The sequence below is a fragment of the Anolis carolinensis genome, chromosome 4, assembly GCF_035594765.1.
Source record: "Anolis carolinensis isolate JA03-04 chromosome 4, rAnoCar3.1.pri, whole genome shotgun sequence".
NCBI classification, from domain to species: Eukaryota; Metazoa; Chordata; class Lepidosauria; order Squamata; family Dactyloidae; genus Anolis; species Anolis carolinensis.
Genome location: NC_085844.1, coordinates 145,791,749 through 145,814,860, shown reverse-complemented (window position 1 = coordinate 145,814,860; position 23,112 = coordinate 145,791,749). Strand labels below are relative to the sequence as shown.

General features: G+C 38.3%; 1 protein-coding gene across 4 annotated transcripts in view; it reads right to left on the bottom strand.

Annotated features, from left to right (window-relative positions):
- cdc14a (cell division cycle 14A) overlaps positions 1–21,229 on the bottom strand; it is a 123,268-nt gene extending 102,039 nt beyond the window's left edge. For 2 of the 4 annotated variants that reach the window (XM_062979530.1, XM_003220043.4), the window contains exons 1-4: positions 20,903–21,229; positions 17,081–17,171; positions 5,466–5,541; positions 359–451 (exon numbers count right to left, since the gene is read on the bottom strand). In XM_062979530.1, the coding sequence (XP_062835600.1) occupies positions 359–451; positions 5,466–5,541; positions 17,081–17,171; positions 20,903–21,032 (390 nt within the window). In that variant the 5' untranslated portion in view covers positions 21,033–21,229. The remainder of the gene's footprint in view (positions 1–358; positions 452–5,465; positions 5,542–17,080; positions 17,172–20,902) is intronic. The other 2 variants (XM_062979529.1, XM_008109147.3) reach the window with 2 other exon arrangements.
- Positions 21,230–23,112: the final 1,883 nt, after the last annotated feature.

Below are 23,112 nucleotides of genomic sequence, written 5' to 3'. Positions count from 1 at the left end.
ATGCTATATAGTAATTACTGTATGTACGAATTTAGCACCAAAATATGATATATTGAAAACATTGACTACAAAAATGCGTTGGATAATCCAGAACGTTGGATAAGCGAGTGTTGGATAAGTGAGACTCTACTGTATTGTTAATTTGCATCACTTTGTAAAATCAACTAAAAGCAACCCATATTTTTCTCTGCTTAGCTTTCAAGATCAAACAGGATCGGGTGCCTTTACAATAATATTGGAATGAATTATAGAAAAACGCCAGCAAGATGAGATTTTAGCATCTGCAACATCTATACTTAGCCAAAGGATGAGACGTCAGCAATTCCTGCTAGAAACGCACATATCAACTGATACTTACTGCATATGCACCTATTAGAAATGCAGCGTTTGCTCGTTTCCGCTGGTCAAAGTTGGTGTAATACACTATTTTCTTTCTTGATAGGCTGAATGACTGTTTAAAAAGAGAAAGAGAGTGTTAGCAAAATATTAAAACAAATAAACAAACAAACAGAGCCAGTGAATCAAATGCTGGCAGCTGAATTTTGCCAGATCAGCTGAATCTGCTGCCTTGATAGTTCATTCAAGTCAACCCATTCCTTCACCAAACTCACTGCAGAGAAAGCATGATAGAAGAGATCTGTAATCACCCGGGAACAGAGTAATTCCATTGTCAGTGTGCTTATCCTTCTTATATTCTCCAGAAACACCCTTTCCTGGGCATTGCTTTAGCCACAGGGATTTGACATTCCTATGGCTGCTCTTCCATGAGCTGCAGGCCTCTATTAAACTAAATGCCCTAAATTATCCTGAAGTGAACATTTAGAGAGAATAATATAACAACCAATGACTGCTGCCACAGCTACCCCATGGGAGCATGACAGCTAACCTTCTGCTTAAAGAAGTAAAAAGTTCTTAAATCTTCTTTAAAGATCCCTAGGAAACTTCAAACACATTCACCCTTTTCAAACTGAAGTCTTAATGTAACCATGCTATTTGCAGCTAGAAGACTTGGATCTGGCTGGATCATCTGAACCTCCAGAAAAAAGGAGGGGAACCTCTGGGACTCCAGATGTTACTGGACTATAGCTTTGAGCAACATCACCAGGAACAGTCCTGACAAGTACTGTTAAACCTTCCCTGTGAGGTCCAAGACCATTTGGAGGGGTTACTAATACCAATCCTAGAAATTGTTATGCAATGATGCCTATGCTGCGTTCATCACAGAGAGGAACTACTGTTTCCAATGATCCAGAAAACAAAATGGAGAACGTGACTAATTTATTAGACAAAAAACAAACAAACAACAACAACAACAACAAACAAAACCTCACTCCACATGTGATTAGCTCTATCTTACATAACATTGTAATACAGGTTTAAACTGATCATATAGAGTGCTTCCATTCCTGAAAAATTCCAAATGAAGAACACAATTCATTCATTTAAAGATATTTACATATCACCATTCAGAACAATATGGCCCTGTAAAGAATGTTTACAGATTAAAACTATTACAAACCATCAAATGACCAAAGCTACAAATCAATAAATCTTCAAAATTTGTATAAAAGCAGATAGAGAGAAAGCTAAACAAATATCCTATAGAGAGGAGTTCCGCTGCCACATAAAGAAAGCCTTGTCTCTTGTCCATGTTAACCTGACAAACCTCACTGGCAACCCTATAAGCTGAGGCTCAAAACCCAGTCTTGATGGCTAGACAGGTTCACATGGATGGATGTAGTCTCTGAATTGACTGTCTCAAGCCATCTAGGTCTTTAAAAATAATGTCCAGCTCTTTCAATTGGCCCTAGTAATGATAATGTAAGGCATCACTTAAGCTGTGGTTGATTCTTTAGCAGCCGTGCTGTGGACTGCATAAGAGTGGCTCTTCATACCGGAGTTGGAGGCAGGCCTGACCAAGGACAGGTGAGGTTTGACTCAGTCATATTCTGAGGCTTTGCCCTTCTTCGGCTGTTGAGCTGTGTGCTCTAATATCTGAAGATGTCATCTCGTTCATGCAACTGGCAGTGCTTTTGATCTGTATTCTGTGAATTCCTTCGGGAGCCCAGCTCCCTACCTTCTGCTTGACTGTCTCCTCCTACTTCTCATCCCTTCCTCATTCTTTCCTCCCTGGTTTTCTTCCTTTCCCACTCTGTTCTCATATCCTCTGACTCTATACTCTTGAATATTTCCCCTTTCCAATTCATTACAGTGCCTGTTTTCACTACTGTACAGGGCACCCTGGTCACAGATGGAACATTTTCTACTTTGACTAGTCTTGAATGGCGAGCCATGGCCCAAAGTCCGTTCCCACTGCCTGGAAAGTGAAACCATGACTACTCATTCCGCCTTGTTTCTGTGCAGAGAAAAGGAGCTCACAGTCAAGCCCCACTGTACTTCGTCATCATAACACTAAACCATAGCTAAAACTGATGGATGCCAATAAGTTTTGTTCAATAATTGACAGTAACTGTATACCCAATTCATCCCTAGCCTCTACAGTCCGCAGCTATCTGTTAATTTAAGGTTCAATTATTGTTACACTGTCACAGTGGACTCAGTTCTTTGTAAGCACATACTGCCATATATTTATGAGAATTCAGGGTGTCAAATCTCTTCTGAACAACACAAATGTATGGCTACTCTCCTAGAAATTATTGTTGTGTGCTTTCAAGCTGTTTCTGGCTTATGGTGTTAAATAAGATCACTAGCTGCAAACCTGTAATAAGGTTTGCTTGAAAAGATTTGTTCAAAGGGATGCCTTTACCTTCCTCTGAGGCTGAGAGATTGTGACCGGCCCAAGGTCACCCAGCAGATTTCCATGGTGGAGTAGGGATTTGAACCCTGGCACCCATGTGTCCTAGTCCAACCTTCAAACTGCTATGCCGTGCTGGCTCTCACAACATTTAAAATTTAATCTCCAGATTTACTATATAAAGATCATGATGATTCTCTCTATCTCTGTTCTGAAGCACCCATGAAAGCTGTGTTTTATCCAAAGCACTATTGAGTTGCAGCTTGCCTTGTATCTGCAGGAACAGAGATACACATTTCCTCTGTTTCAAATATGCACTGCTAGGTATAATGTGATATCTGCAAATCTATTACCAATTCATTCAGTTTGCAGTCTCTGTTCTGGGAAAGTTCAATGGAAAAAAGTTTTTTTTAAAGAAAAATATCACTGGAGAAGCTACACCAAGGTGAGCAACTGTTGGGACCCACAAGCCCATTTCCATTTTTAAAAACATAAACAATCAATTAAATATATAGAAGATGGTGCCTTGATTTAGGTGGGAATGGCATCCTTGGAAATTATTGGAGGTTATGATCATCTTTTTTGCCAAAAATTAAAGGGGTTGGGACCCACAAGCCCACTGCCATTTTTAAAAACAAAATCAAAGAAATATATATGAAGATGATGGCTTGATTTAGATGGAAATTGCACCACTGCAAGTTATTGGAGGCTATGATTATGTTTTTTTTTGCCAAAAATCAAATTAAAATGCTAAAAATAGGATTTGATGAAATATTTATTGTGGATACAAAATGGGGGGGGGGGGGGTCACAAGGCCCACAAGATGTTGAGTCACACTTGTTTTATATTGTAACTCTTACACAGACAACCCCCAAGTTACGAACAACGTAAGTTCTGCAGGTTTGTTCTGAAGTTGAATTTGTATGTAAGTTGGAATAGTTACATATTAAGTGTAACTCCAGCCATGTGAGTGTATATGTGTCTGTCTGTCTGTCTGTCTGTCTGTCTGTCTATATCTATCTATCTATCTATCTATCTATCTATCTATCTATTAGGCAGTTTTCAAAACACAATTGCTATGGTAATAAAAAATGAAACCATAAAAAGGCACGATGGCTAATTTATTTCAAGTACAAATTGAAATTCACATTACACAGGTAAGTGAAAAATTCAAGTTTTTAAAAATTAAATGGGGGTTCAGAAATGTGCATCAAAATTTGTGCATTTTCTAAAACAAAAATTGTGTGTGTATGTGTGTTCATATATAAAATCAATCCTAAATAGTTGATTTTCAATAAATTGATGGAGCCCCTGATGGCGCAATGGTTTAAACCCTGGTGCTGGCAGGACTGCTGACCAAAATGTCGGCAGTTCAAATCCGGAGAGCGGGGTGAGCTCCTGTCTGTCAGCTCTAGCTCCCCATGTTTTACAATCCCACAGGATAGTAAAACATCAAAACATCCAGGAATCCCCTGAGCAACGTCCTTGCAGACAGACAATTCTCTCACACTAGAAGCGACTGCAGTTTCTCAAGTCGCTCCTGGCATGAAAAAAAAAAGTAAATTGATTTCCTGTCCATATATCTTCAAATGTAGCTTGCATGGTGAAAAACAACTAAGTCATATATATTAAATAAGATCACTAGCTGCCATGTTTATCCTGCAACTAACACAACATTTTGAAAAGCATTAAATACATTTAGAGATGTATAAAGGACTAGCAACTCCTAAAATAAGTCCAAAATACGCATCAACTGTAACCCTAATTCTGAAAGATTCCCTAAAGCTGGAGTCAAAGCAAGCTTTTTAGATTCAAATTGTTTTTCCCTAAGTGAATGCTGGGAAAGTGAATAAATAAAGAGAAGGTTCACTTTATACACAAGCCTTGTGCATAATGATAATAAAAATTACTAACTCAGCTTTTGCCAGTGGAAGGTGCTGGAGATTTACCTGTCACCCCATTTCTTCTATATATCCCATCCCAAGTTGTTCTGGAGAGCCTTCTTACTCCCAGAAAAAAGCTAGGGAGGCTGTAAGAAAAGCGTAATAGGAAAGTATGGCTTCTATACTACCCATATGTATCTATGGCTTCTAAGCCATTAGGCAACTATGCCCAGTCAATAGGGTTATTGGCAAAACAAGGAGCAGCGAGTTTGAGGAGGTTGAAATGACAACAGTTCATGAAAGACAACTTCTGGAAGGTAGCCAATGAACTTGTGGAATTTAAAAGCCACAAGATGCTACTACTGAAAAAAGAAGTTCCGAGAAAACAGATTAGACCAAGATAATGACTATTAGACACAAAAAGAATATCCAAATGTAGAGGCACTCTACTGAAGTTCAATGGTTTCTAGGGCAAAGATCAAGGCATGGTTATTCTACTGCAGTTTGCTTTAGGCATCTGGATCAGAACTGTAACATCAGTCCAAAGGTTCGCCTACAGAATCATCTACACATTGAGCATCCCTTATCCAGACATTATTAAACATATTATGTATAGAGCTACTTTCAGGCTATGTGTATAAGATGGATGTGAAACATTATGTACATATATGAAAATATAGGCATTCCAAAATCTGAAATCCCAAACACTTCTCATCCCAAAACTTTTGGATAAGGGATATTCAATCTGAATTCTGTATCTAACTGAACAACTATTGCATTCTTTTTTTAAAGCAACACTATATTTATGAGATATATACAATTCTTACCTTTAATTTCTTGTTTAGCTTGCAGCAAAATCGATATAACATAGCCAAGTTTAAAGGTCCAAAATCTGCATAAAAACTAAAAGAAATATACACCAATTATCAAAACACTTGTAGTTTAAAGCCATTTGTTAAACTAGATAAATATTTTATAACCTACTATTTGAAAACCCAAGTCTCCCCTACAAATGGGAGCAACTACATCCCCACTATGACTTACATAGAAGCACATAATAGAATCAGAACATACTGATACTACAACAGCCATGCAAAACTAAATTCTGCTCTCTAAATTGCTCTGTAATTCAAGGTACTGTAGGCAAATAAATTAGTTGCAGACTTTAACAAAGAAATGGTGCTTGTTACACATAGATAAGCAGTGGGACCAGGTGTGATTACATCCAATGGCCCTGTCTGAGCAAGTAATAGACTGCTATGAACAACTTTACAGGACACACACAGCCAATATAGTTACAGGTAGTTTTGCATTGATATATATAAATAAGCTCTATATCATTATGAGTTTAGATGCATTTATATTCCAGATAACACCTAATTTAGTTTTTACCCCAACTTTTCTACAGTCAAAAGTAAGTACATCTGAACATATGGTACATTTTAATGGTTTATTAAAATCAAACTCATTTTCAGGATCCAGAAAAAAATCCCCTTTATAAGGAAAAAATGTGCATGTTTTACTGCTTTTTTAAGTGTTCAACATACATATGCATATAACACTGAGTGCATCTACACTGTAGAATTAATGCAGCTGGAGGTCACAAGGCTCAATGCTATGGAGTCCTGGAATTTGTGGTTTGACAAGGTTTTTAGTATTCTCTGCCAAAGAGTGCTGGTGCTTCATAAAACAGCTCTCATTATTCCACAGCATTATGCCATGGTAGTTAAAATGATGTCAAACTAAATTAATTCTGCAGTGTAGGTGCACCCACTGTCAAGATTAGTTCTGCCTTTCCCAGGTTGATTGATACAGTATTATACTTTCAAACAAAACTGACAGAATCTCATGCTTGTCATCTAAGTGCAAACCAGACAAACTACATTTGGACATACATGGACATATCACACAAGAAGGTCAGGCAGTCAGTTCACAAGTTACAGAAATAATGGAAGGACAATGGAGAATGACTAATGCATTTTCTGTTCATCAACTGAGACAATTTTGCTTTTTTGAAGATCTGCCTTACATTCTATTGGAGAAATGAAATTTGACTGAGTAAACACAAGATTACATGTTATCCCGAAGCTAAACACAATGATGATGTGCCAACTGAAAAAGAATCTTAGGTTGTAAACTGAATCCTATACAGATTTATCTGGCAATAAGTCTCCTTGAACTCTGTGGGCCTTACTTCTGAGTAGACAGGAATGGGACTGGACTTATCCCTGACGTGCAGCAATAATATGATAAAATACCAAACCTAATATTGTTATTATCTTGTCGAAGATTTTCATGACCGGAATCACTGGGTTGCTGTGAGTTTTCAGGGCTATACGGCCGATTTCGAGAAACATTCTCTCCTGGTATTTCGCCAACATCTATGGCAGGCATCCTCAGAGGTAGTGAGGTCTGTTGGAAACTAGGCAAGTGGGGTTTATATATCTGTGAGAAGTCCAGGAGTGTCTTCAAACAGACAAAAGTTCTTTCTCCCACCCTGAACATTCCACCACTTGCCTAGTTTCTAACAGACCTCACAACCTCTGAGGATGCCTGCCATGGATGTGGGCGAAACGTCAGGAGAGAATGCTTCTGGAACATGGTTATACATCCTGGAAAATTCACAGCAATGCATTGCTAATATTATTTGGTGTGAGCTGCAATGAATCACTTTGTAATCCTGCATATACAATGTTATGAACTTAGGATATCTCAGTTCAAATCCCTATTTGTTTCTTTCTTGTTTTCTTTCTCTCTCTTCACTACTCTCATTCTACTTTTTAACCACTCCTTCCCTTCCCCAAGTAAACTTGTTAGATACTTGTTTAAACTAAAGACACTAGACCAGTGATTCTCAACCTGTGGGTCCCCAGATGTTTTGGCCTTCAACTCCCAGAAATCCTAACAGCTGGTAAACTGGCTGGGATTTCTGGGAATTGTAGGCCAAAACACCTGGGGACCCACAGGTTGAGAACCGCTGTATTAGACTGAACTGAACTCCCTCGGTCCCTATATGCAAAACAAGTGTTCCTCCACTGATCTATGCAGATTGGGAATAGAGAGACAGAAAGGATGCAAAAACTCAGTTCTGCAAAAAAATAAAAAATAAATCTTCATATCCTCATACTTTCAAATTTCATATTATAAACTCTCCATTCTCAATTCACTGACTGATCTTTGTAACTATCCACTTACTGCTGTAGTCTAGAAATAAACTCACTTATTGCTGCAGTATGGATATACACTAAATCATTCTTTACATTAATCATTAACAAACAAGGCAATTGAATGGCGAGGGAGGTGCATGTTATGGGGATAATGGAAAGAAAAGAGATATTTAGATAAGTGAGGTTTCAAGTGTATATATCCCATGCTTTGGAACAACGTTTCCTGGACATGTTGGGCTCCCACCGGTCCCAGGCAACAGCTTTATGAGCTTTGTAATTCATGAGGGGACAGGACTCAAGTTTATCATCCAATTAATTTTTAAACCAAATGTTCCAAGCTCTATGAAATTCAATAAACTGTTGTAGTGACCTATACAAGTCTAATTCCCTAATCTGCGTTTACATTCAGAAATACTAAGTCCAGTCTCAACGAGAAGTCATACGAGATGGAAATCAAGTAGATTTCCAAGGTGAGAAATGTATCATACCACGTCAGGCATGAGATGGTATTTGTTTCAGACAGAAGGCAGTTCTATTTATGAAAATGCTCTCAAATTAACAGATCCTCTCAGTAGAAAGCTAAGACAGTCTAGAGGTTTGTGATCTATCAGCTTTCTATCAGTAGTATTTTTTTAAAGAAAAGATTGAGATTTTTGCACGGCTGCCTTATACTCTGGAACTCTCTTCCCAAGAGGTTTAAAAGACCCTCTTCCTTGCTGTCCTTCTATCAGCAAGTGAAGCAATATTGATTCTAACAGTAATTAGAAATTGTACACTTGTAAAGAAATGGGTTTTAAGAGGGTGCTATGTTGTTTTTATTGTTTTATTATACATTTATTTGATTCTAAGACACCATCAATTACTACCAACAGAAAAAGTATTTTTATATATAAAAAGCACCTGTGAATCTAATATGTACTCCATTTTTAGAGATGTTTGGGCGGGTGGAATTGAACTAATACAATATTTAATTGTGTATTTTAACATTATTGGAATTTTAAATTTACTTTGAATTCTATCCTTTGAAAAGGTCAGGGTATATAATAAATTTACGTTTAATGATTTAACAGTATTGGTTTGTTTTGTTTTAATTAGTAAGCCATCTTGACTGCCAGTTTTGGAGAAAAATCAAGATGTAAAGTTATAGCAAAAGGAATACCACCTCAGTGCCCTGCATGTGTAAACGCTGTCTTTTTGTTTTGCCCACTGTGTCTGTATTTGAGATGATACAAACTCTGTGCCTGTCCATGACATGATGGAGTCTATTCCAATCTCCAGAATGTACTGAATTACAAAAGAATTTCATCCTTTAAAATAAGCCACAAACTCTAGGAAAACTGATGGATGCCAAGGTCAATCTTGCTTTCACTTTTCAATAACTCTTACAGAGCAGAACACCAAACAGAAATCATTTAGATTAGGGATGGTCATTCAGGTGTTCCTGAACTGCAACTCTCAGCATTATATTTGGCTAGAGCAGCTGTGAGTTGCAGGCCAGCAACACCTGGATGGTCACAAAATTCTTGTTTTTATAATCAAAACTAGCAAGACTCAAACAAGCTGGCATGCATTGTTTATTGTCCCAACCATTATAAATTATATTTAAATGTCTCCTGACTGCATGAAGCTAGTCTTATTGGTAATACAGGTGTTTGCTCTGTGACGACACAACATTATAGTAAGTTAGTCCCAAAACTGTCATTGGTAATAATGTTATATGTGTCTCTCTTTCACAGGTAAGCAGCTCATGTAGCTCTTTAGAGAGACTGTGCAGAAAATAGAAGCAAAAAGATATAGTTGAGAAAATGTAAAATAAACTATTTTCTTAGTGAGGAACAAAGAGTTAAGGCAACCATCAGCTATCCCAAACTGGAACAAGCTTAAACCAACTAGAGAAATGTGTTGGACAAATGAACGCCCATTGTGCATTAAGCAGTCAAGTGTGATATGCCAAGCCTAGCTCTGCTTGCAAGGGATAGAACAAGAGCTAGCATTCTTCTTGAAGAATAAGCCAATTACTAGTTCCCAACTCATTAATTAGTTACAAGTCTAAGTCAGCCCTGTATCTGCCAATCGCTTTTCAGTTTTATTTTCCACCATCTTTATTATGTTAACATTAAAGAAGGAAGCAGAGCAAAGACATTTGAGCTATCTTTCAACTTAACATAAAGAACCATTTTCAAAATTCCAACAGGTTTATCTTAAAATATAGTAGTAAGACTCTTCAGCTTTTTATTTCCATTTGGCAACATACTCGTTCATTCATTTTTCTTGGCATGATAGGTTCCGATGTTTAAACATAAAATATTTAATTGGATTTGGCACAGCTACTGTAAAGAGCTGAAATAGCTGGCATTTGAGACATGGCAGTCACAGTACAAACTGGAGCCTGTGTTACCAAAGCAGTCCTATTACCAAAAAGGCAGTTACTTTAACTGGAAATATAGGAAGAAAACAAGTGCAGATCGGTAGGACCATTACCAAATTCCGGTCACAAAACATTTTTTGTCATGTGTAGAAAACAGCCCATATGATAAATGAAACTGCAGCAAACAACTCTTCAAATGTAGTTTTAAAATATGCAGTAGGATGGCAGAAGCTACATAGCAATGTTCATTTACATTTCATATCAAAGTACAATGATTTAATGTAAATATCAATTAAACACAATAAAATGTCTACCAGTGTTAAATACAGGCATAAAATACAGAAAACAACAAAGCAAGGAGCAACAAATCAGCCATGTAACAGACCAAAAGAAAAATGAAACATTTCAGTTTTCTGCTCATTCCTTCTGCTGTCACCTTGTTTCTGCTTTCAGGATTCCAGATCACTGAATTTAGAATGAATATTTTTCCAGCATTGGAGGTTCTTTGGTATGGTATTGTCAGGAAGCTTCTACACACATGTCAGAATGTTTTCTATGTTTGCAGTAGGATCTACGAAAGTCATATTACATATGGATTATCCATGGATTCTGCTGTTCAAGGTTTGATAATCCAAAAAAAAATCCAAAAAGGAAACCTTGATTTTGTCACTTTACATAAGGAATACCATTTTACTATACCATTGTATATAATAGAACTTGAACATTTAGAGATTTTGTTATCCATGGGAAGTTCACCAAACTATGAGTGAATACTAAGAGTCCACTGTAATTCTGCTGTGAGCCAAATTTCTGAATCATTGCAAATTATGCCTCACTCAGCATCTCTAAAGGCAGACAACAATTTAATCAAAACTAAGCCATGCTTGGGATGATAGAAACAATCAACTACTTGCAAATAGTAGCCATACCAATGCCAAGTTCAATAATGAGAGCAAAGAATAACACTATGGTTTGGATTTTAATCTAGAATATTTCTAAAGTTTACATCACTACATAAATTTTCAACATTACAGTACAATTAAGAGCTGCAAGTTTTAAACCTGCATTTTCTGGATAGATAACCAAAGACGTAATCCTTGTATAACCGAGAAAAGCATTCTGGAGTCTTATTGGTGGTTTAGATAGCACAATTACTTCTATACAAAAAAGAACAAAAGAGATCAAGGAATGTGGGATAAAAATAACAAGACTCTGTCTTAGTCAATATCTGGCAAACTGAAAAGTTCAGTCAATATTCTGGGGTACTGTGTTCTCTTAATGTAACATTCAAGCAGCTCATTAAAAGTCTTAAGAATGATTCAGTCATAAGAATGATTTAACAGAACGAGTGCCTTTTAAACAAGAGAAGAATTAAAGCTATATTGTTTTATGAGGCAGAGGTGGCAAAATCAATATGCTTTGTATGTTTCATTTCTGTTAATATTCAAAAAGCTTCAGATACCAAAAGCTTGTCTCATGAGGTTTGTTAAACAATTAATCAGAACTGAGGAGTGATTAACATGACAATGTTTCTATTGTCCCTTTCCTAGATCTTCTTCTGTATATGCTTAATAATGTAATTGTATGTTAATTTTTCCATTTTTATTTCACACCGTTTTCACTTGGGTTCCAGAAAATATAACCAATACATTCTATAATAAACAATTAATACATTCAAGCATAACTAAATGATGCCTCAAAACCATGCAGCCTAAAAGTGTAATAAAATATTGATTTGGAAAGCTTTCATATTCAGTATCACATTATGGATTTTTCTGAGCACACACATATATAAACAAAATGAAATGTTACTATATTGTGTTATAGTAGCATTTCATTATCACCGTAATGCAACTATGCATGCTTTGTACCACAGAATTATGACAGTCTCTCCAAACTTTCATTCTTGTGTTTAAATTCTCTACCCAAACTCTGTATCCTCAACTCTGTCACATCTCTATTTCTCCAGGTATGTTTGCATGGTTGTTGTAATACACAGCATACTCTGACTTACATATAACTCATAGTTAAGAACAGGGGTGAGATAACAGGAAGTGAGAGAAATCTACCTCTCAGAAGAGAAAGTTATCATGGGGAAAGGTGTCTCTACTGAAGCTTTATCACCAATCCTTGTTTCCACAACAAGCCAGATTTTTCAAAATTCAATTCTCACAGTGACAGAAAGTGAAGTCTTCTGAACAGTGGCACAGACAGCAAAACAAACTCTTCCCTAGGCTATCTAAAGCATACACACACGCGCGCGCACACACACACACGTTTGCCTGGAGGTACACTTTAAAAATGTACCTGTTTCAATTTACATACAAATTCAACTTAAGAACAAACCTACAGAACCTACTTTGTAACTTTGACTGCCTGTACAGTATTTGCCTTCTTTCTCTTTTGCTGAGTGACAATATACAAAGACTCTCTTAAATGAATAAATGAAATGGAGTGGTCACAGTTAAGGAGACAGAGACTTTTGAAAAATTTATCGATATGGGTTAAAGAAAATTATTATAATAATTGATATGGAAATGGTATTTAACACCAATAAAAATAGAAAATATAAACAAAAATTATTCAAAAAAATTGTGGGAGAGGATGTCAAGAAGTGGGCACATATATATATATGTGGTGGCAATGTAAATATGTAAGTGAAATTTGGGGAAAGGTATTTAAAGAGATAGAGGATATAATGAGTATCAAAATAGAAAGAACTCCTAGTATAGCTTTATTATCTTTACATAATAATAAACAGTTGAAAAAAGAGGGAAAAGACGCAATATCAAATTTATTAACAACAGTAAGACTGCTGATAGCAAGGAACTGGAAAAGGGAAATATATACACACATAGAAGAGTGGTATAAGGAAGTATGGAAATTGGCAATAAATGATAAAGCTGACATGTAAATTAAAAGTTAAAAGAGGGATACGTAAACAAAATGATTTTGATGATGTATGGAGAACATTTATTGAAAGAGGGTTTAAAAAGAAGGATGGAAAATTACCTCCACAAGAGGAAATGAAATTTTGGACAGATGATGTATAAAAGAAATGGCTCGAGGGAAGGAGAGCACGGTGGTATGGAATATATATATATATATATGTATGTATGTATGTATGTATGAAAATAACAGTGGATGCAAAAATGTATTGTAGAATTCTATTGAATATTGAATATTATGGGTCTGCTGTATAACAAAGGATGTACTATATAACAAATGTTTTAATAAATATTATTATAAAAAAAACAAAGTCTCTCTTAAGAGGAAATTATAACTCCCATCATTCCATAGCAATGAGCAATGACATTTGCAGTTGTAATAAACTGCATTAATTCTACTGTATAGATATATGCTCACTGTTAGCAAGTGGTATACACCCATTTTTATTAATCATGTCTGCAAACTAAACCAAGCAATTTCATAAATAATTTTAATAGCAATCAAGGTATGTAGGATAATTAACACAACCACATTGTAATACACTACAGCAGAGCACAAATGCAAAGAGCTCTTTTAATTATTTTTTTAAAGACCTCTTTTTCATTGATGCCAGCTTTGGCATGTTTAAGATATACAGTAACCATAACCAATCATTTTTTCAAAGATGCAATTCTATACATCTCTGATTGGGAATAAGTCCAATTTATAACACTGAAATCTACTTCTGAGCAAGATGTATTGAATTCTAAATCCCACTAACCACCAAGAATTTGTACTTAATTGAAACCGATTCAATGGCTCCTACTCTTAAGAGAGCCAAATAGTCTAGAGATTTCTGAGATTTCCTTTGCTAAAATTCTTCTTTCCAAGTTTTAGTTAACATGATCACAGTGCTGTTGACCAGCCAACTACACTCAAGCTATTATTGCAGCAGTATTATTAGAAACAACTTTACTGCAAATCCCTCCCCTCTGTTTGCCCTAGATTTTGCATACTAAGTATGGTCCTCCTGTGCCAAGATTCCACGGCTATAAAGTGTTTGGAAAAGGGAACTGCAAGGCATGGATGTGCAGTGCTGCAACTTAAATGATTGCTATCAAAGAAAAATTACAATACTATTTTCTAAAAATAACTCCCAAACTATCCTTCCATTGGGTTGCTGTGAGTTTTCTGGGCTGTATGGCCATGTTCTAGAAGCAGTCTCTCCTGACGTTTTGCCCACATCTATGGCATGCATCCTCAGAGAAGTGAGGTCTGCTGGAAACTAGGCAAGTGGGGTTTATATGTCTGTGGAAAATCCAGGGTGGGTGAAAGAACTCTTGTCTGTTTAAGGACAATCCTGGACTTTCCACAGATATATAAACCTCACTTGCCTAGTTAACAACAGACCTCACAATCTCTGAGGATGTGGGTGAAATATAAGGAGATAATGCTTCTCTAACATGGCCATATACCCTGGAAAACTCAAAGCAATCCAGTGATTCCGGCCTTTGACAACACAATATTAACAATATTAGGTTTGATATTTTATTATATTACTAGCTGTGCCCAGCCACGCGTTGCTGTGGCAAAGTGGTGGTGGTATTGGTTAAAAATTGTTGTGTAATTTTTATTTGACGTTATTTGCAATTTTTTATTAATTTTCTTGTAAGTTATATTTTTATTTATTATATTTTATTATTTTCTTGTATTATTTTTAGTTATTTTTAGTGTTTTTTATTATTTTTTATTGGGTTGCTAGGAGACCAAGTTGGAGGAGCTTAGCCTTCTAACTGGCAGAAATTGGATAAGAGCAATTATTCCTCTCTCTCTAATTAGGACTTTATTTTTCTTTTTTGTTGTATCAACCTAGAGGCGTGGATGATGGGTTGTGTTGTCATATTTCGAGGTTGGGGGGCCTGTAGTTTTGTTGTTTTGTGGGTCGCCGTGATGCCATCACTCTTTTATATATATAGATTGCTGCATGTAGGCATAAGTCCAGTCCCGTACCTGTCTACTCAGAAGTAAGACCCATAGAGATCAAAGAGACTTATTGCCAGATAAATTTGTATAAGATACAATTTACAGCCTTGCAGATTCAAAGGCTGCTTCCTGCCTGAGGGAATCCTTTTTTGGGAGGTGTTAGCTGGCCCTGATGTTTCATGCCTGAAATTCCCATTTTCAAAGTCTTGTTCTTTATTTATTGTACTGATTTTAGAATTTTTATAGGACAGTAAATAAAGAACAACACTCAGAAAACTGGGGAATTCCAGACATGAAACCATCAGGGCCAGCTAACACCCCCAACAAAGGATTCCCTCAGGAAGGAAGCAGCCAGGCTTTGAATCTGCAAGGCCATTAAATGCTAATCAGGGTGATCAATTGCAACATTCACACTTGCCTCATACAGACAAGAGCTCTTTCTCCCAACCTGGACTTTCCAGAGATATATAAACCCTACTTGCCTAGTTTCCAACAGACCTCACACCTCTGAGGATGCCTGCCATAGATGTGGGTGAAATGTCAGGACAGAATGCTTCTGGTACATGGCCATACAGCCCGGAAAACTCACATCAACCCAGTGATTCCAGCCATGAAAGCCTTCGACTACACATTATCCTTCCATTCTGTATGGATGCTTTGGTTTTTTTGTTTTGCTCAGGAAGTAAAAGGACAGGTGCAACCACAGACCATTAACCAAGAAAAATCTCAGCCGCAACAGCTGCTTAATAAAATAATGATTTTAGTTAAAAATGCCATTTTGAAGCTAACTTAATAGCTCTCTTCCTATAATCCAGAGATAATCCATTCTAATATATGTGTAATGCTGCAATTAACCAGCAGTAATGCGACTATCTCGCACTTCATAGAGTCATAGATCTATGACAGCTTCCTGTAAAAAAAAATCTAGATAAAAGATATGTGTAAAAGCATTTTGGCACAGTATACTTACACTGTCGTTTATAATAATGATGATCATTACCATAATAATAATTTTTTAAAAGATATAAAACTGATGAGTGAACGGAGTTTGTTTAAAGACCTAGCCATCTGTTATAATTGACAAAATTATATTGTTACTGAACAGTAGGCTCCATTTCACAAACATCAAGATTGGGTAGGGAAGAACAGAAAAACATAATATTTCTTTTAAAAAACAAACTGGTCATAAAGATAAGTTCTAGAGTTATATAAATGACACATACATAATATATATGAGGGTGGGTCAAAAAGTTTTGCCTCCTGTGTCATAAAAACATAATGAACATAATAACAGCAAAAGTTGCTACAGATCATAGCCTGAACTCTCCTCTACACAAAACTACCATTCAACATAGTCACCATCCATTTGTACACATTTGCACCATGGTTTAACCCAGGTATCAAAACCATTTTGGAAAATTTCAGGGTTTTGCTTTGTGACCCATGATTTAAAAGCTCTTTTAAAACCTTGATTTGGCCCTTTCTGTTTGAACCTCTGAAAGATAACCTATATGGTTTCAGATTCAATGACTTGAATTACGCTAAAACAGCTTTAAAATCATGGGTCACGAAGCAAAACACTTTTTTCCCAAAATGGTTTTGATGGCTAGGTTAAATGATGGCGCAAATGTGTACAAATGGATGGTGACTATGTTGAACAGTAGTTTTGGGTAGAGGATGGTTCAGGCTATGATCTGTAGCAATTTCTGCTGTTATATGTTCATTCATAAGGTTTTGATGACATAGGAGGCAAAACCTTTTGACCCACCCTCGAATCTTAACAATACATGTGATGATCAAAGTATTTCACCTCACTTTGACCTTTTGTTGTTTGTATATGAAAGAGAAGGAAAGAAGCAACTTACACCAATTATACCCGGAAAAGGAAGAGGGGGAAAATAGAGCACACACATCAAATGAGAAAACGAAAGCAAGCAAAAGCATTGCAAGGAGGCAGCCCAAACAGGCAAGGGAAAAGGCAGAGAAATGAACTTACTTTTCATAGACCAGCTCCTCATCGGTACAGAAATAGTGGGTGTTAACTGTGCTTTTGGGTCTGTTCCGTAAAGTAGCAAAATAAAGTCGGTCTGAGGAGGAGGAAAAGGGAGAGATGTTTTGAGAGGCAACGAGCTGCTTGTGTAATCTCTCACAATTCAACCTGAGTATACCATTTATTACAGTACCCTCCCTGGCCAGAATATACAGTTTGAAGCTGGAAAGTCCCAACAAAAGGTGATCAGAAGAACAGAGGACAAATTCACCACAACAGTTTACTGGAAAGCAAAGCAATACTGTACTTATAAGCAAATGGATCTTATAACAACCTTTTGATATTGAGAGAAAGAAGCTCTTTCTTTTCAGTCTCAAAGGCTGTCTTCTCAGTTAGTATCCTGGTTTCAACTTCTTTCTCTTGGTCTCAAACATGCGAAAAAGATCCCTCTGCATAGTGATCTCCCAGGCAAAATTCTTGAAAACAGACACTGAGGATGCAATGAATGCAGTTTGACTCCACTCTAACCACCATTACTCCATCCCATGGAATACTGGGAATTGCAGTTTGGTGAAGGACCAGAGCTCTTTTTTCAGAGAAGGCTAAAAACTTTGTAAAACTACAATTCCCAGAATTCTCTAGCACTGGACCAGGTAAAGTGGTGTCAAACTACATTCATTCTACAGGACAGATATGGCCTTAGTCTCGGGACTTTTGGTGTGAGGAAGGAGTTGTCATGTAACTCTTTCTACAACATTATAGTAGTTTGACACCACTTAACTGCCTTTGGTCCAATGCTATAGAACCCTGCAAGTTGTAGTTTGCTATGGCACCAGAGCTCTCTGTCAAGAAGGCTAAGCAAACTACAAATCTCACCAAACTACAAATCCTGGAATCCTACGGCATGGAGCAGCGTGGATACAATCTAAACCACCAACATTCTTCTAAACACCTTTTAACACAAACAATGATCCCATGCCACTGAGCGACAACAGTGACAGTGGCATCAATCTGCATTCATTCTACAGTATAGATGCACTCTGTTTTTCATTCAATTCAAGAGGAATTTCTGTGGCCCTGCACAGATGTGGAGTGGAGAAATGATGATATTATTATTAAATATTATTAATAATAATACCACCAACAATAATAATTATAATCTGTCAGGAGTGCTTTGACTGTGTATTCTGACATGGCAGGAGGTTGGACTGGCTGGCCCTTGTGGACTCTTCCAAATGTATAGTGGTATTATTCTATTTCTTTATCTCTCCACTTCCCTCACTTCAATGAGACTCAGAGAAGTGCCAACAAAACTTCCCAATTATTAATAATAATAATTTGTTTTTTTTACCTGCTCTTCCCGTGGCGGGTTACAACATAGCAAAAACACATAATTGTATGTGTTTTTAGGAAGAATTATATTGTATGCACATAATTCTGCCAATGGGGAGAATTACAGGCTATAAACAAGATAGGTTTTGTAGGTTTGTTCTTAAGTTGAATTATATGTAAGTCAGAACAGGTGAATTTGTGTGTGTGTGTATGTGTGTGTGTGTGTGTATGTATGTGTGTGTGTGTGTGTGTGTGTGTGTGTGTGTATATATATGTATGTATATATATATATATATATATATATATATATATATATATATATATATAGTTAGCTAGCTTTGGATAGCATAGGGAAGGATTAACATCCCTGTAGTGTTTGTCTTGCTGTCTGGGCCCTTGTTCACAAGATTTCCCTTCACTTTCTGTCCCTGTGATAATTGGATTTGAAACATTTGGCTTGTTATGGTAACAAGGATTGGTGATAAACCTTCAGTGGAGACACCTTTTCCCAATGATAACTCTTTCAGGAGTGAATTTCTCTTCCTAGGGGTAGATTTCTCACTTCCTGTTGTCTCACCCTTGTTCTTAACGGTGAGTCATTTGTTTGTAACTCGAGAACAGTCTGTAATTCTCACCCTTGGGCAATTATATGCATATAATGCAGTTCAAATTGCATTGTATGCATATAATCTCCCTCTCCCACACTTCCCTATGCTCTTGACTGATAGAATGTTTCATTGATTAGCCCATTGGATGTATCAAAACACTTGACAAACACATTTAACACATACACATACACATACAGCACACAAACCACAATATAACAAAACTTAAACCTTCTCCTTGGTATCCAAACTGTGTGTTTGTGTGTGTATGTATATGGCTACAGTTCTAGTTCGTAACTTGGGGACTACCTGTATTTAAATAACAGAATGCACACTGGGTTGCTGTGAATTTCCTGGGCATCCTCAGAGGTGTGACGTCTGTTGGAAACTAGGGAAGGGGGGTTATATATCTGTCCAGAGTGGGAGAAAGAATTCTTGTCTGTTTCAGGCAAGTGTGAATGTTGCCTTTCAGCTTCAAAGCCTGGCTGCTTCCTGCCTGAGGGAATCCTTTGGTGGGAGGCATTAACTGACCCTGATTGATTCATGTCTGGAATTCCCCTGTTTTCAGAGTGTTGTTTATTTACTGGACCACTCTAACAACCACCATGTCAGACTACAGCGAGACGCCATTGAAATCCGCAAACATGTGAACAATTTCAGCAGAAAGGTGGAAACCATGAAAATGAACAAGTATCTGTGATACTTGCATATCAGTACATCAGTATCAGCATGCTCCTGTTTAACAGAAAACATGCACAATGGGGGAATAACTTTAAAAAGCAATTTTTAAATTATGTGAAGGATTGAAAACATGGACTGGACCACCCCTACCAGTATCAAGCAACTCTAAAATCAGGACAGTAAATAAAGAAAACAGAGGAATTCCAGACATGACTCAATCAGAGCCAGCTTACATCTCCCAACAAAGGATTTCCCCAGGCAGGAAGCAGCCAGGCTTTTAATTTTCAAGACCTTACAATGCTAATCAAGCCGGGCTATGGCGCAGGCTGGTGAGCAGCCAGCTGCCAGCTGCAACAAATCACTCTGACCAAGAGGTCATGAGTTCGAGGCCAGCTCGGAGCCTGCGTTTGTCTTTGTCTTTGTTCTATGTTTAGGCATTGAATGTTTGCCTTATATGTGTGATGTGATCCGCCCTGAGTCCCCTTCGGGGTGAGAAGGGCGGAATATAAATACTGTAAATAAATAAATAAATAAATAATCAAGGTGGCCAATTGCAACATTCACACCTGCTTCAAACAGACAAGAGTTCTTTCGTCCAACCTGGATTTTCCACAGAAATATAAACCCCACTTGCCTAGTTTCCAACAGACCTCTCAACCTCTGAGGATGCCTGCCATAGATGTGGGCGAAACGTCAGGAGAGAATGCTTCTGGAACATGGTCAGACTGCCCGGAAAACTCACAGCAACCCAGTGATTCTGGCCATGAAAGCGTTTGACAACATTTGACAAACTCATTTAACATATACACATACAGCATCTATCCCTGCGTACAACAAAAGTTAATCCCTCCCTATGGTATCCAAAGCGTGTGTGCGTTTGTCTTATGCAAATGGCTGGTATAACACTTTAAAAAGGTGCCTGTTTGTAGCCGATTGGTATACAAATTCAACTCACGGCCCAAGGTACAGAAGGGATCTCTTTCGTAACTTGGGACAGGCAGCCCGCCTGTATTTGCATAACAGAATGCATAGGAAGAGCCCCTCCAGGGGGTGCAGAGGGAGGCAGCCAAACTCGAGAGGCTCCCTTGGAGCAACTTTTGAAACTTCTCTCTCCGGAGGCGGAGGAGGGCAGGTGCCTCGAGGGAGGGAGGGAGGCTCCGAAGGAGAACTCAATGGAAGTTTTTCTCTCCCCGCGCCCTCGCCTGCTCACCTTTGAGGAGCTCGGAGGCTCCCACCAGCTGCTCCGAGGCGGCGGACAGCGGGGCGGGCTCCATGCGGAAGAGGGCGCGGAGCTGCGAGGAGGCGCGGGAGGAAGCCGCCTCCGCCGCCGTCGCGCTCATGGCTGCCTCTGCCGCCGCTGCTGCGTCTGCCTCCCCCCCCTCCGCCGCCGCCTCCTTCGCATCCTCCTGGGGCAGCCCGGGGAAGGGAGCGAAAGCTTCTGAGCCGGAGGGAGGAGGAGGAGAAGCAGCGGGAGCAGCAGGGCTCTCCTCGCCTCCGCCCCGCCCTCACCCGCCTTAAAGGGCCCGCCGCCCGTTACCAGGCACCGCGGAGGCAGCGGCGGCGATGGCAACCGCGTTGCTGGGGCTTTGTTACATACAGAGCCCAGGGAGGAGGAGGAGGAGTCCCGTCGAGAGAGAGGCCCCTTCCACACAATTGTATAAAATCCACACTGAAGTGGATTATATGGCAGTGTAGACACAGGCCCCTCCCACACAGCAATATAACCTAGACTATCAAGGCAGGAAATCCCACAGTATCTGCTTTGAAGTGTGTTATCTGAGTCCACACTCAGATAATGTGGGATTTTCTGCCTTGATATTCTGGGATATAGGGCTGTGTGGAAGGGCCCACAGATAACACAGTTGAAAGCAGAGATTGTGGGATTTTCTATCTTGATATAGAAAATCTACCTTGATTTTCTACCTAGAATATAGGGCTGTGTGGAAGGGCCCTGGGTTCACACTGGCATATATCCAGTGCAAGCCTCCCTCTGAATAAACCTTGTGGAAAACAAATCCTGTGATAAATTCACTGTAGGGTTGCTGTAGGTCCAAAACAACTTGAAGGACCCAACAACACCTCTCATTGAACTATGACCCCTTCCACACAGTCATAAAATCTAGAATATCAAGGCAGAAAATCCCACAATACAATAATAATCATCATAATACAGTAGAGTCTCACTTATCCAAGCTAAACGGGCCAGCAGAAGCTTGGATAAGCGAATATCTTGGATAATAAGGAGGGATTAAGGAAAAGGCTATTAAACATCAAATTAGATTATGATTTTACAAATTAGGCCCAAACATCATGTTATACAACAAATTTGACAGAAAAAGTAGTTCAATATGCAGTAATGTTATGTTGTAATTACTGTATTTATGAATTTAGCACCAAAATATGATATATTGAAAATCTTGACTGCAAAAATGGCTTGGATAATCCAGAAATTTGGATAAGCGAGGCTTGGATAAGTGAGACTCTACTGTAACTTTATTTTTATACCCCGCCTCTATCTCCCCAAAGGGGACTCAGGGCGGCTTACATGGGGCCAAGCCCAAATAAAAACAATAGCAATATAAAACAACAATAGACAAAAGACATGCACAATTATAAAAATTTAAACATTAGCCAATAAAAACAAATCACAAGAACTAATAAAAACATGGATTAAAACATGGAGAGGTTGTAAAAGTAGACTGGGTAAGGTGCACCATATAAATATTGTAAATATTGTAATATCTGCTTTGAACTGGGTTATCTGAGACCACACTGGCATATATAGTTCAAAGCAGATAATGTGGGATTTTATTCAGCTGTGTGGAATAGGCCTAAGTGAGATTCATTAGGGGCTCTTCCACACAGCCATATAACCCAGAATATTAAGGCAGAAAATCCCAGATTGTCCGCTTTGAACTGGGTTATCTGTGTCCATACTGGCATATATCCCAGTTCAAAGCAGAAAATGTGGGATTTTATTCAGCCGTGTGGAAGGGGCTTTTAGATAACCCAGTTCAAAGCAGATTTTGTGGATTATCTGCCTTGATATTCTGGGTTAGCTGTGTGAAAGGGCCCTGAGAGAGAGGCCTGTGCTCCCTCCTCCTTCTGGAGGAAAGTCTGAGGGGAAAAGGACCTGCCAGTCTCCACACAGGATTCCCCCCCCCCCCTCTTCTTCAGGCCAAGCCTCCAGAGGTTTCAAAGGACGGCCCCTGACTATCCAAAGTGTTTCCTTTCAATAAAACAGGATGGCTAGAATCAGAGTGGGACCCCTTCCACACAGCTGTATAAAATCCACATTGAACTGGATTATATGACAGTGTAGATTAAGGCTCCTTCCACACAGCCATATGACCCTGACTATCAAGGCCGACAATCCACAATATCTGCTTTGAACTGGATTATATGAGTCTACAGTGCCAT